Below are 19,114 nucleotides of genomic sequence, written 5' to 3' on the forward strand. Positions count from 1 at the left end.
TCCTGAGTTCACAAAATTGGACGTCCATAGAACGTCCGCTACAAACGTACAGTGTACGTTGTTGAAGCTTTCAGTGTACATCTTATGTACATTCAATGTACATCTGATGTAGGGGAATGGTAGGTAAAGTGGAATAATTACCGATTCAAGCTTGTATCCCGGTAGAAGTATTCGTCTTAAAAGTTTGAGTTTATGGAAGAAGCCACTTACGTTATAGCCCTACGTAGTACTGTTAAGAAATTAAACTAATATATCACCACTTCGGAGAAAAACGTCAAAAGTAAAAGTGGTGTAATATTCCACTTTACCCGCCATATTGGAGGTAAAGCGGAATACAAAAACTTAAAATGAATTAATATTATTTATTCAACTAAGCATATAAACAGAGCTCAGGAACATTGAAAAACCCTCGTCTTAACTGTTTTGGTTCATTAATAATCATTTTAATGTCCTTAATGTTGTAATCTAATACATCATCTTTATTAGGCCATTTGAAATATTTTTGCGTCCTTTCCATACACTTTACAGACGCTGATTCACCTGATTTTGAAATTACTAAACCGGGAAATGTTTGTCCGTTGTACTCTACAGCTACATATATCCCTTCCTTAATATCTTCTGTTTTTATGGTAGAAATTTGAAGTGGTAGGTCCAACTCTGAACCGCTGTCGGTGTCACTATAAATGCTGATGTTTGCATCATCTTCTTCTTCGCTGTCGCTTTGAAATAGTTGCTTCGTAACTTTCTTGGTTGGATTTTTTGGGGTCGGAGCCTTCAAATTTTTTAACTCTTCAATAAAAGGGGTAGAAGTTGCTACTACAGTTTTTCCTGATCGAGCCCTTTTCTTCGTTGGATTTTCGATATTTGAAGCGACCCGTGGGATAGGTAAAATATCCGCAGGACTAATAATAGTCTTATGGAGGAGAATGTCATTTGACACTGGAGTGGACGCTGATGGCAGGTTAGATGTAGCGAGTAGAGGCCCAGGACGATCAGTTGTATCTGCAGCCACGAAAACGTTTGGATCAGGTCTCTCAAACGGCCAAATACCCGTCTTCTTAAATCCTGAGATAGCTGTTGCCATACTAGCTGCCTTCAAGTAAGCTTCTCCGAAGAGAGGACCGACATCATGAATCGTCACAACTTTCCCCGGGTGGGTTCGCAGCCAAACTCGCACTGCCTGTTCATAGAAGGTCGACATGGGATACATAAATGATACGTCCAGTGGCTGAAGTCGATGTGTGCAATGTGGTGGTAGCACCAGGATGTCTACAAAGTTTTTCTTAGCAAGCTCTAAGACTTCAATGTTTTTAATGTGGGTTGAATGGCCATCTAAAATTAGTAAAACCCTGTCCTCGGAGGTAGGCTTCGCAAATTTAATAAAATGGTGAAACCAAGCCGTAAAGATTTCGGTCTGCATCCATCCAGAAGCATGCGTGAAAATTTTGGTATTCAGAGGAACTCCAATGTCGAATGTCAAGTGATGTCTCACCCGTGGAAAAATAAGAGCAGGAGGGATGTATTCCCCTGCAGCGTTGAAGCAAATTTCTGCAGTTGTAAGCGTACCTCTTTCACCTGATGATAAAACTCCTACTTGCTTTTTCCCCTTTTTTGAAATAATCTTTGAAGGCTTATTTGGCACGGTAGAGATTCCGGTTTCGTCACAATTATAGATGCGGTTAGGTTTGTAGTTGTGTTTTTGGTATAAGTCTTCCAATAAATCAAAGAACTTTCCGACACTAACTGCGTTAAATGCTGACGCTCGCGCTGCTGACGTTTTTTCTGGAAGTCGAAGTGAAAGAACTGGGTGCCGTTTCATGAAACCAAGCAACCATACTTTACCAGCTTCTTTCTTCTCATTATTGAATCTATGTTCAATGTTATTTCGTATGGCAAACTCGTAGGTAAGATATTTTAAGTCAGAAATAGTTAGCCCAAACAGGCGTTCTTCCATTTTAAGAATATAGTCTACCAACATCCTCTCTTGATCTACCGTGAACACGCAACGGAATCGTCCAAGTTGCTTCACTAAACGTTCTTCTGGTGGTCGCTTTAATCTTCTAAAAAGAGTTGTCGATGGAATGTTATATTGTTTTGCAGAAGAATGAATTGATAAACCACCTTGACATGCAGTTAGAGCCTCAGCCATTGCCTTCTCGTCCCAACTCTGCTGCGAAGTCTTTCGTTTGTAAAAATTAGGCATGCTAAAAAAATGTTGTCACTTAATAATATTGTTAAACTTTTAGGAGGTAAAGTGGAACGTCATTCCGCTTTACCCGCATACGTTTCATTCCACTTTACCCGCATCAACATTTTTTCTGTACAAACACGATAGCTACTAACCAAACGTGCTAATAAGTTAAAGAAAGAGTATTTATGTCCACAAATAACCATTTTATACAATAGATAATAAATACGGTTAGAAAAACTTACCTGTTGCTGATAAGAAATTTCGTCTTAGTCACCAAATATTACAACTTTTTGTTAAAAAACAATGATCTTGTTTAACTCACATGAACATATCAATGAAAGTGCGCCATATTGAAGTAAATATTGCCAAATGTCAAAAGGTATATTGTGGTAGGAGTTACAACAAAAACCGCCAATTTTGAAATTAAATTTTAAGCTTATTCCGCTTTACCCACCCATTCCACTTTACCTACCTTTCCCCTACATTCAATGTACGTCTTATGGACATTTTTGTTGGGCACTTTTCAGAAAGCAATCTAGTGTCCATAATTTTTTGAATACATACATAGCAAAAAGCCTTTAGGTATCGGAAATAGTTCCTATAATACGAAATTTATACTTAAAATATTACACAAAATACCTTTTTTATTTCTCTTTATTATAACTTTATTATGTACCTATACATTATTATAGGAACTTCATTAATGCACGATTGCCCTTGCACGATAAACAGCAAACACAAAGAAACCCCAGGATGTATTATATTGTATGTAATAACTTAATAAAGACAAAATTCAGATAATGGCACCCTATGAAGCATGCACATTAAAAGAGGTTTATTTCTGTTCTGTTCCTTCCAAACATTATTTCTTAGAACTTTAGAGTCAGTACGGTTGTATATTGCAAGCGGGTTTGCCATTCTGTGAATTATCATAAATAAATCCTCCTTCAGTATTCCACAACAATTAACAGCGATAATCCCCTAAAAGTACCTGCATAATACTATCTTTTACGACCGATAGCGTGAAGAGCGACAACGTTGTCAAGAAGATTCTCATTTAGTTTGGCGGGAAATTTAACAGTAACTGTTACAAAATGCACATTTAAGATTTAAATTGGCAGTGTCTAATTATTGTAAGTTCTATAATTACCGATGCGCGATGTAGCTCCGTTATTCTGAAAAAGTTTACCATCGTTTTATCATCATCTAATATTATAGGTATAGGTTTAATTGAAATAATTTTAGTGGTTCAGTGTTTTAATCCAATGATGAAAAAATATGTGACTACATTTATTAGAAGCTTCTTGTATTCTACTAATAATATTGCTTTGATTAAAACAAGAAGCTATATACAGGGTGTTTCATTGGTAAAGTAACATACGTTAACTGCAGAAAGAGGATACTTAGGCGGTCTCAAAAATACCATACTTAATGGGTCTTACTCCATTAATAACAAAGATACTGGGTATTTTATCTATTTTACCATTTTCTTAATTGGTTCATAACTTTTTGACCACACTGTATATTTATTTTATATTTGGCACGCAAATATCATTTAAGGCTTACAATAAATTAATTTATTTACAATTGTAAAAAATCCAGGTCCGGCTTAAAAAATATTGGAAAAATGTTCCGACCCCAAAACAACACCCTGTACATTAAATTTTTTTAAAATGGATTTTTCAGTTGAAAAGAGGATAAAAAACTAAATTCAGTGGTATACTTTGAATTTTCGGCAAAATGATTTTTCTGGTGAAATTTGGAATTTGAATTCTGAAATTAAGTGAATTGCGAGAACTCTAAGCAAAAAATATTGAAATACAGCCTACAACTTGTCAACCACACTGTATATTGATTTTATATTTAACACGCGAATATTCTTTTAGGTGTCCAGTCAATTAATTTAATTACAATTATAAATAATCCACGTCCGGATTAAAAAATATTGTATAAATGTTCCAACCCAAAAAAAAAACACCTTGTATATTAAATTTTTTAAAATGGATTTTGCATTTGAAATGAGGATGAAAAACAAAATTAGTGGTATACTTTGAATTTTCGGCAAAATTATTTTTCTGGTAAAAATTTGAATTTGAATTCTGAAATCTCGTAGAGATTTCAGACGTAGATCTCAGGATCGAATTGTTTTGTAATGCCCCTTTGTCCGCTTCTTCTCGATCGACGATGGTAAATAAATGTTTGAGTGTGGAGAAAAAATATGGTTTTATTGACAGCTACGTAATTACACTATAGATGATGTTCAGGTAACTTTCTATGATAGACTGCCTTTAATGACAGCTACTGATGATAATTACATTCGTGCGTAACTTCTAACAACGACTTACGCACTTGTTAACGAGGTAACTATTTCAATTAGACTGCAACCCAAAATAATCCCCTTGGTAAATTTATAATCTCGTCAAAATATGCAATTCATCAATAAGTTGCATGACAACCGAACTACGGACCTTGCGTTTTGAAAGGTTGCAACTACAGTTTAAAGGAAGCTATTGCAAAACTTAAAGTTCAATTGGAAAATACATTATTTGGCAATTTACTAAGTTTGCAGGTTGAATGGACTCTAATTATTAAAATATTACTCGATGTTTCCCAATGTTTCAATTATACATGGTGAAACTATAAAAGTTTAGGAAGTTAAGAAAAAATGTGAGATTACAAATTAAGGGATTACTTTGAGATTGAACAGTCAGTATATGGTCTATTTGATTTATTGTGTTTCCGTCAGGTGATATCCAAGTGCCCTTATGTATGTCCCGATGTGGGAAGCATGTCGAACTGATAATCATATTCTTTCCAGCTGCGAAATCTATTAGAAACTGACCATTCTCATTTGTGTCTCTATGCAAACTATGTTTCCCTATTACCCCTATGTACTCTTCTTCTTTTCCGATCTTGGCGTTTGTGTCGCCTACCACCATTTTAATGTCGTTTCTTGGTATTGAGTCATAGATTCGTTCTAGATCTTGATAAAAGGCTACCTTAGTGTCTTCTTCCTGTTCATTTGTGGGACAGTGTACATTTATAAGGGTTATGTTAAAGAAATGCGTTTTTATCCTAAGCTTGCAGATTCTTTCATTGATGGCTTGAAAATCTGTTATCAGGTGCTTCATTTTATTATCTACAATAAAGGCTACTCCAAATTCTTTATTTCCTTCATCTTTACAGCTATACAGTATAGTGTGTGTTTTAGTGTCCCGGATACCTTTTCCCAACCATTTAGTTTCTTGTACTGCAGTGATTCCTATTTTATATCTTTTCAGTTCGTGTAGAAGGATCCTCTGTGCTCCTGGTCTATTTAGCGTTCTGACATTCCATGTTCCCGTTAATCGATATGCCTTCATTAATGTTTTCTAGTGCCTCTTTAAACATTTCTTTCTGAGCACATATTAAGAAGTAGAGGGAATAGTACACATTCTTGTCGTACTCCGTTTCTTATTGGAATCTCTTTAGATTTTTTTGGTCTACTCGAATTATGGCTTCCTGATATCAGCATAAATTGGTAATGATAAAAAAACCTATACAGAAGTAAAAACTTCAAATTGTATTTTGGTATAAAATCGTTTATTTAAAAACTATCTAAAAGTCATCCACATGAATTGCAAAACGTTTTCGTTCTGAACAGAACATCTTCAGTGCCTGGAATGAAGTATTTCCACGTTAGATTAAGGCAAAAAGGTTAAAATTGTGACTGTTAATGAGAAAAATATGTGGAGAATACTTACATTCCGCAAAGTAGTTGTAACTAGCACACCAATGAAGGTGGTAACTTCATAATATATGGCTTACATTATAAACTTTAATAAAATAATTTGACTACTAGTCGATGTTAATAGATTAAATTATGTATGTGCCTAAAGAACAACATGCTTCCCTGCTCGAAAAAACTAGGTACTTGCCATTTCAGTTAGCACAGACATGGCACAGACCAACTGATATAAAAGGAAAAGGAATGACAAAGAGTGACATGACAAGACAAGGTAAAGTCAATTTTTGGTTACGAACTTCAAAAAGTGTAGTTGTGTAGTGAACTGATTGAAAATATAATTAAAACTGTTTAAAAATATGTTGAGAATATATTGTAAAGTCTAAAATAGCAACTCTATAATCCAGAAAAACTTTTGGTTTGTTGGAAATAAGATTGGTATATTTCACGGTTAGAAGCGTGACGTCATCGATTGTAAAATTTAAAGGTGAAAGTTTAATTTAGTATAATAGAATGAGGTATATACTATATGTAAACAATAAATGACCTGGTGCGGAAGCACGCCAAATAGAATTCTATTTCAGTGACGTCACGTTGCCTAGGATCCGTCGATTCTTCCATTATAAAATTCTATTTTGTGACGTCAGCAAAATAGAATTCTATTTGGCGTGCTCCCGCATCTGACGTGGAGAGATTGGATGGTAAATAAAGCAGATTTTAATTTTAAATGTTATAGATATATGTACTGTTGGTTGCCTAACATGATGAGGAATGTTTAAATTTGGCTGTATACTGTTGTAATGATGATTCTGTCTGTTAAAATTGTAAAGGAAATTGTGGAAAAATTAAAGTTAAAATAACTAAAAGAATACAGATCAAGAGTAGATGACAATATTAAAGAAATAATTGTAAACAATGGAATTAATAAAATAGGTAATGAATTAGTAACGAAAAGGAGAATAAAATATGTGACAGCAAAATCTAATTACACTTTATGTTGTTTAGGATGGAATAAAATAATTCAAGGAAAAATACCATGAAGGCTTCCAGCAGCAGTGGTTAATGTGTGGGTGAATAATGGAATGATATCTAACTAATATAGGATAAATTATGTGTTAGTGTCAATATGTAATGGAGAATCTAGAATGACTGAGTATCTGAGATAGTGAACCATGAGTTTGATGTGGTATATGGTAGGGGAGTGAACAAACTGAACCAAGTTTGATGTAATTTTAGTGCAAGTTTATAATCTTAAATGACAGAGATGTTAACCAGAATTAGGAATGATGTAAAAGAACTAATATGAAATTAAATTAAAATAGCTGAGTATTGTGGGTTGCCTGATATTAGGCGGAAAAATGAAAAAGGCAACAGACTGAATTTAAGCTAATGGATTTAGGTTTGCAGTACCCTATTGTTTAGTATAGTCTAATAAAATTATTTCGAAAGAGAAAAAGGTAACATGAAAATAATAAGAAAAGATAGTAAAATGTGTAGCAGACCAAAGGAATTGACTGTAGTAGTTATTAAATGAGATGAATGAGCGAAGGTGACATACCAGGCAACAAAACAAAGTGATTGTGTGGTAATGATTCTCACATCCTGGTCATCTATTTCTGTGTTTCGTAATATGTTTGCAAGCCTTCTGTGTTTTTGTCGAAGGTTTTCTCAAAGCTAACCAGACATCCCAGGCAACCAAGTGACGTCATATAACGTTGAGGAAACGTCAGTTTTTGGTTGAAAATAACACGTGTTTGAACAGTACGTCAAATAGACGTTTTTTGTAGGTGATTTTAAATACGTAAGATTAATGACGTTAAAATTACGTTTAAAAAACGTTTTAACTTTAGACAGCCTAAGTCTGACGTCACAAAATTGGGAGGAGCTTGCTTGTTTGTATTGACTCCAAACAATTTCGTTTAGGTATAGGTAACGCTAAATGTTTATAAGAAATTTCTCATTTATTGTATACGCGGTTTGTATCTTGTGTGATAAAATAATACTTTTCATTTATATATTTAGTTAAAGAAAGGTATAAATTATGAAGATTTTTATGCGTTTTTGCTCAGTGAGTTAGTTTAATGCAGTAATTCTTCTTGACAACTATCTGAGGTTATGTTAATTTGTTTTTAATTAAGCGTTAAATGAAGATATTAAGACAGCGTTAAATTCAGATATTAAGTATGCTGGATAATTTGTTAATAAATTATTTATTAGTTTCATATTTTTTGTTTTTTTTTCTATATTTATGTTTCATATTTTTAGTTGTTTCAGTTTTGACACAGTAAGTAGGTATATATATTGGATGGATGGAAGTAGGTATATATAACTAGTGAAAATTCTATAATGTGAGGGCTGGTACAATCAATGTTGCTTCTAGTCTAGCGCACAAGCGATCTTAAACAAGTTCGACACATGGGACGTAGGCCTATAGGTTTCATGTTATCTACCTATTATACTATTTATACTATTTTGAAACATCTGAAAGAGGTCACTTTTTGAAAGTATTAAAGACGTGATTTTACCGACGTAAAAAAACGTAGATACGATTACGTTTTAAAATCGTCACAATTATGACGTCAAATCGATGAGACAAATACACGTGATTTTCAACGTCAGTACTACGTCATAGAAACACGTCAATTGGTCATTTTTATGACGTGTTATCTACGTTATAAAAACGTCGTTTGGTTGCCTGGGATATGAATGAATACGTCACAGTTGACACCTCAACACCGTTCAATGAATGCTTGTATAGTAAATAATGCCTCTCTAGTATTAAAGTATCTATTATCTTATTAAAATAATAGCTAACCCCACATTAGCTAGTTACAGTGTGATTATTGAAAAAGGTCGAAAACGACTCGGTTATCTTCTTGTTAACATCTTTAAAGAAAAATTATATTGATATAACTTTTGATAGATATATTATGGAAGACTCCTGTGGCGTAAAGACATTTTTTTAGACTAAGAAAATGTTATACATGTTTATTTTTAAACAGAAAATCAAACATAGTTTAATATTTTTTGTTTTAATTTCATGAGGAAATTTAGACCAGAATAGAACTTGCACGAAAAAGCTTTATTAGCTAGCATTCTGTATTGTTATTTTATTTTATTTATCAACGGGCAAGCCCAATTACAATAATGTTAAACTCTAAAATCCTTACACTGACTATATCTACGGTTACAATACCAAAAGTTAATCTGTATTATTATACAATGCAATACAAAAAGTTATCTATATCCATTACTCAAGTCAAGAGTACAAAAAACCTGACGCAAGAATGAGCCAAAGGTTGCAAAGAAATCTATGTTACCATATTGATTGGCTAGTCTGGCAGTTCTTGAAATGAAGTTGTTAAATCCATAGTTAGTGCGATGTATAGGGTAATGAAAACTAGCTGCAGATCTGCTAGGTCTAGATGGAACATGTATATTAATTTTATTGGGCAAAGAAGAAGCAACAGCTCTACCATGAAGAATATTGTAAAAAGTAATAAGATCTCTCTTCTTATGACGCATAGAAGTGGGTGGCATATTTAATGTAGCAAGTAAATCTGCATCATTGTAGTTGTCCAAGATGTTTAATTTGAAAGCAATCTGTTTAAGGAATTTATGCTCAACACGACACAAGGTCTCAATATCCACACGATAAAAAGTGACCATACACAGGACGCATACTCAAGATGGGGACGGACAAGAGAGCAATAAAGCGTCTTTAAGGCGGTAATCCCAGTAAAATCCTGTGTGATTCTTCTGATAAAGCCAAGCATCTGAAATGCCTTGTTGACTACATTATTTAGGTGATCAGAAAGTTGTAGAGTAGCATCCAAAGTAACACCAAGGTCCTTGATAAAAGGTACAGTTTCTAGGCAATGCTGTCCAATCTTGTATTCAAAATGGATTGGGGATCTAGATCAAGAAAACGTAATGGCTTTGCATTTAGATGGATTCAGACTCATCCCATTTCTTGTACACCAGTCCAACAAATTGATTAACTCATATTGAAGTTTATCACAGTCATTGGGAGATTTAATCAGACAGCTCAATTTTAAGTCATCGGCAAACAGCAAAAAAAGGGAAGAAGAAAAACATTCCTGAGTATCGTTTATAAAAATGTTAAACAGAAGAGGCCCAAGATGTGATCCTTGAGGAAGCCCTGAAGGAACAAGAATTGATTTGGAAAGAAAATTGCCAATTTTTACTATCTGTCTACGATTAGACAAATAGTTGCCAAACCAAGAAATCAATGGTTCAACAACATTAATCATTCTGAGCTTATGGAGCAACATACCATGAGACACCCTATCGAACGCCTTGAAGAAATCAGTGTAAATTGTATCCACTTGATACCCCCCCCTCAAGGGAGTCAAACAAAAAATCTACAAATGTTAAGAGGTTAAGCTCAGTAGACCTATGGGGTCTAAACCCAAATTGTTGATCTATAAGTTTGGGCTCAAGTAAAGGAGTTAAAAAGTCACAAACCAGACTCTCAAACACTTTGGGTATCACACCAAGGACGCTAATAGGACGATAATTATTGACGAGAGATTTATCCCCGTCTTTATATAGGCTTAAGAAAACTTTTTTTACAGTAATCTGGAAAAACACCAGTTTGAAGGGAACAATTAAATATGTAATACAATGGCCTGGAAAGGTTAAAACTGCATTCCTTTAAGAACAAAGGATTTGCAATATCTTTGCCCGAGGTACAATACTTGTCGAGATATTTAAGTCCATTAGGAAAAGCACTATTTTTTCTTTTGTTATTAACAAAAGACCAGAATTTCTTGATATTAGAAGATATAGCTGTTTCGGTTGACTGAACATATTGTGAGTAGCATTCCCGAGTCAGATCCTTGCACAATTGTCTAACCCTAGAAAACTCCCAATAGTCATTCAAAGAACCAGTTGACTTATATTTTTTGTGTAATTTTTTCTTTAAGATGATACAATTTTTTAGATCCTGAGAGAACCATATTGGGAATTTTCTGGCTGAAAACTTCTTCAATGGTACAAATTTATCTATAGCTATAAAAACAATTTCATAAAATATATTTAACTAGACTCGAGATTCGCGTTAATAAACAAAATGTCACAATTAAACTGGTCTAGGAATAAGGAAATATTCTGATAGTTTGCAGACCTGAAATCTCTGTAGTAACCATCAAACTTAGTTCAGGTTCATCATAAGATAGGTTAAATTTAATGGTAATTGAGAGTGGTGGATGAACGACTGGAGGAACCAGAAAAAAGTCTGCTAGCTCCGTTTCTGCTAGGTGGTCATTTGTCAAGAAAAGATCTAGGAGACTGTTGTGTATTGTAACATGATGACTACATTGGAAAAGGTTGTGGAAACTGCAAACATTTGACATAATCTGGATGCAAGGCACTTCCTGTAATGATGCTCCACCTGCAGTCGCAACAGAACTAAAGGGACCATTTTGCCAGAGAGCATGAGGCAAATTAAAATCCCCAACCATGTGTAGGCTTAACTTAGGCATCAATAGAGCGAGCGAGTCCAGTGTTTCAGAGAAAGTGGTATACGACTTTGCCGGAGAGTTGGGAGGTAAATAGACTGCTCCTAATATAAAACTAAAAACACTGGATCCAGCCTTAATGAACACCTGTTCAATACTATCTGGTACTTGGAGACGAGTAATTGGTATTGACTTGTGTACAGCTATTAGCACTCCTCCTCTCTTGAAGACACTGGTGTTAGCAGAGCGGTCACAACGATATATCGCACCCGTCGAGGAATACAGTAACATCTCAAAATTTGTAAATATGAGTTTATTACGCCATTCAACTCGAGTTTGTGAGTAAATTATCTGCGAAAGACTGAGATAATATTGCTTCAACGGTAGTCCAAGTGATGGCGCTTGTTACACTTTTGCCATTGTGGGGAAAGCCCGCCCGCGTCCGTAGAATACTATATTCAAAAAGTCACTCTAGACTGCCGGACAATTCGCCCAAGCTCCTTTAGAAGTTACGGTGTTTCGCGGACGATTATTATGTATTTTTAGTTAGTTATTGAAAAATTACAGTGTTTCGCGGACGATTATTATATATTTTTACTTGGTTATTGAGAAGTAGCGTTGTTTCACGGACGATCATGGTATATTTTAGGTGGGTTATAATAATAATAATAATTATCATTTTGAATTTGTTAATAAAAGAGTTCGCGAAGTGCAAAACTTTTGGAGATGGTTAACCTTAAACCGCCAAATCAAAAACTTATTGTCCCAGAAATAAAACACGATAATAATACAACAGTAAAAGAGCAGTATTCCGTTAAAGATGGAGATATTTTGGCACCTTTTCCTTTTGAGACAGACAATGTTTTCACGACTATTAACCAGGACACACTCCAAATCTTAAAATCAACATTTCCTGATGAAAATGTTGAACTTGTAGAAACATCAAAAAATGATTCCAAAGTCAGAAAAAATCTAGTGAACGAGCTATTATCGTCTTCCAGCTCAACCAGCGGTTCATCATCCTCCTGCTTTTAATCTAGCAGCACCACGAGTCGAATAAATTCTACATCGCCGGTTGATGACAGCGATGCAGAGTGAAGGTAAATTAATATTTAGGTTATAATATTTTTTCTGATTTCGAACATGATTTTGATTACAGATGAAGGAAATGAAAAAGATGTCTCCGTAAAAAAAACAAGAAAACGATGAGCGACCCCTGAAAATTGGAAATCAAATGTTGCAAAAAAAAGACGAAACCTGGGAAAAAAGTACACTTCTAAGTCTACAAAAAAACTTGTTCCTTCAAGAAAAATGGGAGCAGGATGTACAAACTGCATTCATAAATGTACGACCAAAATTTCTGAACACGAACGTTTTAAACTTTTCCAAAAATATTGGCATTTCGGATATGTGCAAAAGCAGCGAGATTTCATAAGCCGTCACATTAAAGACATTTCACTGCTTCTCCAGAATAAAACAAGTCTCGGAAAGGTCGCATATTATTTTAAAATAAACGGAAATGACATTCGTGTTTGCAAACGGTTTTTTTGTGTGACTCTTTCTATTTCCTCAACCACAGTCACGACAGTTAGAAAAAAACTTGTTGATGGTATTCTTGTAACTGATAACCGTGGAAAACATGGTAATCATAGTAAACTCTCCAACAGTATCAAGGAAGATATTCGCGCCCACATAAATTATATTCGGACATCGAAGGAGAGCGGACCATCGCCCAAATATATCGCGACCATGTGGATAAATGTAAGGAACTAAAAAAACCATTTGGGAGTCGGACAACCTTTTTGAAATATTCAATGAGCTCAACGTATCTTTTTTTTATACCAAAAAAGGATCAGTGCGAACTTTGTACACAATACGAAAATTCTAAACACAATAATACACAATACAACAATCACCTGGATCAAAAAAAAAGAAGCAAGAAAGCAGAAAGAGAAAGACAAAACGGACCCAGACAAATATAAATTTGTCTGTGCTTATGACCTCCAAGCTGCCCTTCCGACGCCTAGGGGCAATGTATCGGTATTTTATTACCGATCGAAATTATCGACGTATAATTGAACTATCTACGATCTTAAAAGTAATGACTAGTTGCCACGTGTGGCACGAGGGCGAAGCCAATCTAGGAGCCATCGAGATCGGAACGTCAGTGTTTAAATATATTGAAAAACTAGCTAACTGGAAAAATGAGCAAGATATAAGTTTTGTATTCTACACAGACAATTGTGGAGGTCTGCAGAAAAACACACACATATTAATGATGTACATGTACAGCCTCTGTGTCTTCGACAATATAAAAACGATTGAGCATAAATATTTTTAAGGAGCATACCCAAAATGAAGGGGATAACGCACACTCGGTTATCGAAAAAGAAATTAGAAGAAGTTTAAAATCTGGCGGCATTTATGTCCTTTCTCAGTATTTTTATATTATGAGAACAGCAAAGAAGAGCACTAAAGCTTTTGAAAATGAGATTGGTGACAATTCTAAGAAAAACGGAAAAAATGAGAATTTACCATTTTATGATATCAAAGTTTTATAGTTTTCACAAGACAACCACCCCTTCAAATTTTTGTATAAGACATCCTACCTCGCTGATGACTTTGAAGAACTAGATACATTTAAAAATCAACTCAAAAAAAATACAAGATCATCTGCAATTCCCTTGTCTGTGCAGGAAAGAAAAAACTAAAACTTGGACCGTAAAGAAAGCGTACAATGCGCCCATTCCCATATCTCCAAACAAAAAAAAAAAGATCTCGTGTACTTGGTGGACAATAACTAACGTTAAAAGGACCTACTACGAATTTTATAATAGTCTTAGGGTATAGAACAAAATTTGTAATGATTTTCAAGACTGCCTCGCTATTTTTAGAAATGTGTTATTTTTGTACCTTAAGTTTTTATTTAAATTACTCGTTACAAACGACTAAAGTTACTTGTTAAAAGGTATGAAAAAATTTTTGTTGCCATTTTTTAGAATATTACTGTTGTTTCTGTTCCTCAATTTAAATTCATAATAGTTTTTCTGTTTTGTTTATTTGTTTACTTTTATCAAAAATAAATTCATTTTTTAAAAATATCGTTAATTTGTTCTCGCTTTATTATATCATTCAATGACAGAAATGACTACTATTATTTTTGATCGATGCGCGTGATAACTTAAAAATAAAATAGAATCGTCTTAGAAACACGATAATATTCCAAAAACACAATAAATTCATTCAGAGAATACTGTAACAACTACGAAATTTGAAATAAATCTGTAAAATTTTATCATTTTTGATTAAAAGACAATTAAATAATATTCATTAGCAAACCAAGAAAACAATAATTGACACTTTAAAATAAGATTCCGGTTAAAAATCAATAACAGTAACTACTACACACCTTAACTAGAAAAACAAAATCTTTAACCTTCAATTGTCTAAAAACTACTTTTTGGAGATGTTACATTATTCCACGACGTGTGCGAATATGTTAAAATCAGTAAAACTCAGTTCAGAATCGTTAATGCCGTTATGTAACCAAGTTTCTGTCAAGACATATATGTCATGTTGACATGCTGGTATATTATGCAAAAGATCACCTAACTTAGTTCTTAAACCTTGTGTATTTTAGTAATAAACAGAGATACTATTTGTGTTTGGAGAGCTAATTAGTTTTTTTGAATAATCTTTGGGACACCTTGATGGTTCACAATACGAATATTTTTATCACCATTAGTTACTCGTGTTCTAAATTCAGCTCTAACCTTAGCCTCAGCATCTGCCTGAATTTTTGTTAGGTCCTGTTCTATGTATATATGTCTTCCTTTAAGGTTAGATCTGGCACGAATAACAAGCTGAGCCTCTTCTTGGTTATTTAGAATTACTTTCAGAGCCCTGTGAACATTTTTATTTGGCTTGCCAATCCTAACTGTGTTTTTCAATTAGCAATGGAATGCAAATGATATGATACGGGTAAATACAGTAAGAAATAGAGAGATGGGCTATTTGAAGGCCTTAAAAGTTTTTGGGGTACCAAAAGGTACCTTAGAACGATATGTGAAATCAGACAAGATTCCAGAAGAACTCGTCGGGATATCAATTGGCCGCCGACCTATTCTTCCTTTGGAATTAAAAAATGAGTTGATTGAGTATGCCCTACTATGGAGCAACGTCATTTCGGGCTAAGAGCGCGTGATATAAAACGACTGGCATTTCAACTTGCAATACGGAACTAATACCACATCCATTTAGCGTAGTAAAAAAATCAGCCGGAAAGAAATGGTTGAGACTCTTTCTGAAAAGGCATCCGACGCTTTCAATGCGTACTCCTCAGGGAATGTCATCTACTCGAGTAAAATCGTTTACTCATGAAAATGTATCCAAGTTCTTTGACCTGTATGAACCAGAATATCTTAAGCTTACTAACCCTGCACAACGTATATTCAATGTAGACGAAGCAGGTATTACAATTGTTCAGCACAAACATAGCAAAGTCATTTCTATGAGAGGGAAGAAGCAGGTTTCGTCACTTACTTCAGCAGAAAGGAGCAAGCTGATTACTGTTATTACATGTATGAATGCTGCAGGAGTTTTCGTACAACCATTTTTAATCTTCCCTAGAAAAAATATGAAAACAGAGTTGATGCTAGGAGCTCCCACTGGAGCAGTCGCAGAATGCCATGTGTCAGGTTGGGTACAGGCCGATATTTTCACTAGATGGCTACAACATTTCACTAAACCTTCAGCTGCAGACCCTGTTCTTCTCGTCCTTGATGGCCACTATTCTCATACGAGAAACGTTGGTCTAATAGATTTGGCCAAACAGAATCATGTGACGATTATTTGCCTCCCACCACATTCTACACATAAAATGCACCGTTGGATGTTGCTTTTATGGCACCTCTGAAAACTTACTACGCACAAGAAATAGAAAACTGTCTTAGAGAAAATCAGTTGCGTGTTGTGTCGCCTTATGCCATTGCCAGTATTTTTTGTAAAGCGTATAACAAAGCTGCGACGATGGAAATATCTTGCAATGGTTTCCGAAAAACCAGACTGGTCCCTATTTGTAGGGACAATTTTTAGGGACTTTGAATTTGGAATTCAAGAGCACTTGGAAACACAAAACGAAAGGGACGAACAAATAACAGAACCAAACCATGAACAACCAAATCATCCAATGCGAGAACATAGAACTCCTAGTCCACCACTACCTCATTAACAACTTGTGTCTCCGAAAGACATCTGTCCGATCCCTGCATACAAGAGAGACACCACTAAAAAGCCACATGCCAGATCAGGAAAGGCTTCAGTAATTACTCTAACACCCTACAAAGAAGAATTAGAGCAAAGTTTGCAGAAGAAAAAAGCAAAAAAACTAGTACCCTAGCTAAACTTGGATTGTGTATTAGCTCCAGAAAAAAACAATTCAACAAAAAGTGTTAGATCAGAAAAAACAGCAACGTCCGAAGAAGAAATAGCAGTACACGAAGACGTAGGTCAACCTTCTACATCAAAAGGCAAAACATCAAGAAGGAAACGGAAAGTTTCTTCGAGTTCAAGTTCAGATAGCAGCGAAGACTTTCCATTAGCTGATTCATCATCCGACGAAAGTGGAGAAAACGACGCGGAATGTTTATTTTGCACCGGAAAATTTTCCAACGATAAATATGGAGAACAATGGGCGATGTGTTACCAATGTGGCAGGTGGGCACATGAAGACTGTGGAGAAATAAAGTCCAGCACATTTATTTGCCTTTTCTGCGAAGGAAAGGGCTTTTTTGAATAGTATCTCAAATTGGGGTACCTGTCTCAAATTTGGATACCTGGCTATCTCAAATTAGGTGACCTTTTATTTTTAATATTAAATGTCGCAAAAAAATTAAATGTATTTTTTTTGCAAAACATATGTCTTATTCGCTTTATTTATTTTTTGTTGTGTTGTAGAAACCTTAAATTTAAGTGTTCGATATAAATGTTTTAAAAACTTTTGAATATTCTGTTTTATATTTGTTTTTCAAAAAAAGTGTCTCAAATTTGGTGCGTTTCCTCTACCATATTACATATACCTACACCTATTTTTAGAACAAGAATTTTTCATGTTACTAATTTGCATGTTTTTAGGACAAGAAGAACTATTGTAGATCAGTGCTATTTCATGTACTCATTCGGATTACTACTATCAAGAACAATCTTTGTTATTTACTATGGATCTATGGTTGAATTAGAGTCTAAAAAGCCCCTAAGCTATTTGGTTTCTCTAAGAAATGAAGCCTTTAATTTAGAGGTAGGTAAATCTTCCTCTAGAGAGAAATTCACACTGAGAGTGCAGTACGGCTAAGATAGGGCAATACATTTCTCATGGGGAATAAACGCACAGGGTTTTCGGTCTTCACCAGTTGTTGATTGCTCCCTCAAGAGCGTCGCACAGGAACTGTGGCAACACTGAATGCGTATTCCTATCTTAACCGTACTGCACTCCCAGTGTGAATTTTACAATAGACATCAAGAAAGTCAGTAATTGAGATACCTATCCTATACAAAATATTTAATTTTCTATAATTTTCTAAATCTGAACTTAATCAATACTTGAAACGCGATTATCAACTATCTATCTCAAAAAAGTTTTTAAGTATAATTTGAATGCTGAGAAAGAATAGTTTATTTTACAATCAACTTTTTTCCTACAAGTCAAAGTTTTCACCTTAATAAAATATAAAATAATATTAAATTAGAAACTTTCTTGGGACCATTTTCTGGTTATACCTCCGTGGCTTCTAAAAATGGAAGCCAAGCAGATGCTGGAGCAAAAGAACATGAGGGAATTCTATAATTTGCAATTCACATCCCATCTGTCTAGAGCGGAAAAAATTCAACGACAATGGAACCCTTCATACTCAGATGGGAGTATCTAATACTAAGTAATATAAATAAAAATGAATAACCATTTTCATCTCGTTGCGATACGAAGCCAAAGCCAGCTTGTATTGCAGTTCGTTTAGAGAGCGCCACAAGCACTCTGACCGAACATTTTCAAAACTTACAGTGGGTGATTATATTATTAGAGCCACCTCAGAAAATTTTATTTTGTTTAATAATGGTATGTAAATTTTTTCTTTATACGGTCCACGTTGCCTTTGAAATTTTAGAAATGGATGCCATGTTTCTGTTGAAGTGATTAGTATTGAATATTAAAGTTTTTATTTCTGCTATTTTCCTTGGTGAGATGTCTTTGGCCTTTGCCATGATGTTCTGGTACCACTAGTGTAACGAACACGCAATTTTTACTAAATTCACAAAACATAGTATAGGACTGTCAGAATATCACTAGAGAGCAGTGGAAACTCTCAAAGTTTATTTTAACTCTAAACACCGAATACAAAATAATAGGCACACGAGTTGCAAGCTAGGCTGGGCAGAACTGACCATGCACTGTTATCCTTAATGGCAATTACGGTTCATTCTCTTTAATTCTTTACTAAACTGGAAAGGTGGTGCCACTAAAGACTTTTCCAAATGCGCATGTCATTGCATCTGCAGAAACTGCAACAGCGTTGCCACATTTAGTAGATTTCTACTTTTTTGGTAGATTTTTGATATTATTTAAAAAATTCTAGTATTTTTAGTAAATTTTTGGTATATTTCAACATTTTGTTATGGCTGAAATAAAATTTGCTTTTTATAGTATTTACCCCATTTCTAAATTAG

At 34.5% G+C, this 19,114-nt stretch overlaps 1 protein-coding gene across 1 annotated transcript in view; it reads left to right on the forward strand.

Moving 5' to 3' along the window:
* The window catches only part of LOC126891329 (gustatory receptor for sugar taste 64a-like), a 41,208-nt gene that overhangs the window by 14,827 nt on the left and 7,267 nt on the right, over positions 1-19,114 (forward strand). Inside the window, exon 3 of the mRNA XM_050660506.1 lies at positions 17,531-17,693. Coding sequence (XP_050516463.1) covers positions 17,531-17,693 — 163 coding nt within the window. The remainder of the gene's footprint in view (positions 1-17,530; positions 17,694-19,114) is intronic.

Source organism: Diabrotica virgifera, chromosome 9 (genome assembly GCF_917563875.1).
Source record: "Diabrotica virgifera virgifera chromosome 9, PGI_DIABVI_V3a".
Lineage (NCBI taxonomy): Eukaryota > Metazoa > Arthropoda > Insecta > Coleoptera > Chrysomelidae > Diabrotica > Diabrotica virgifera.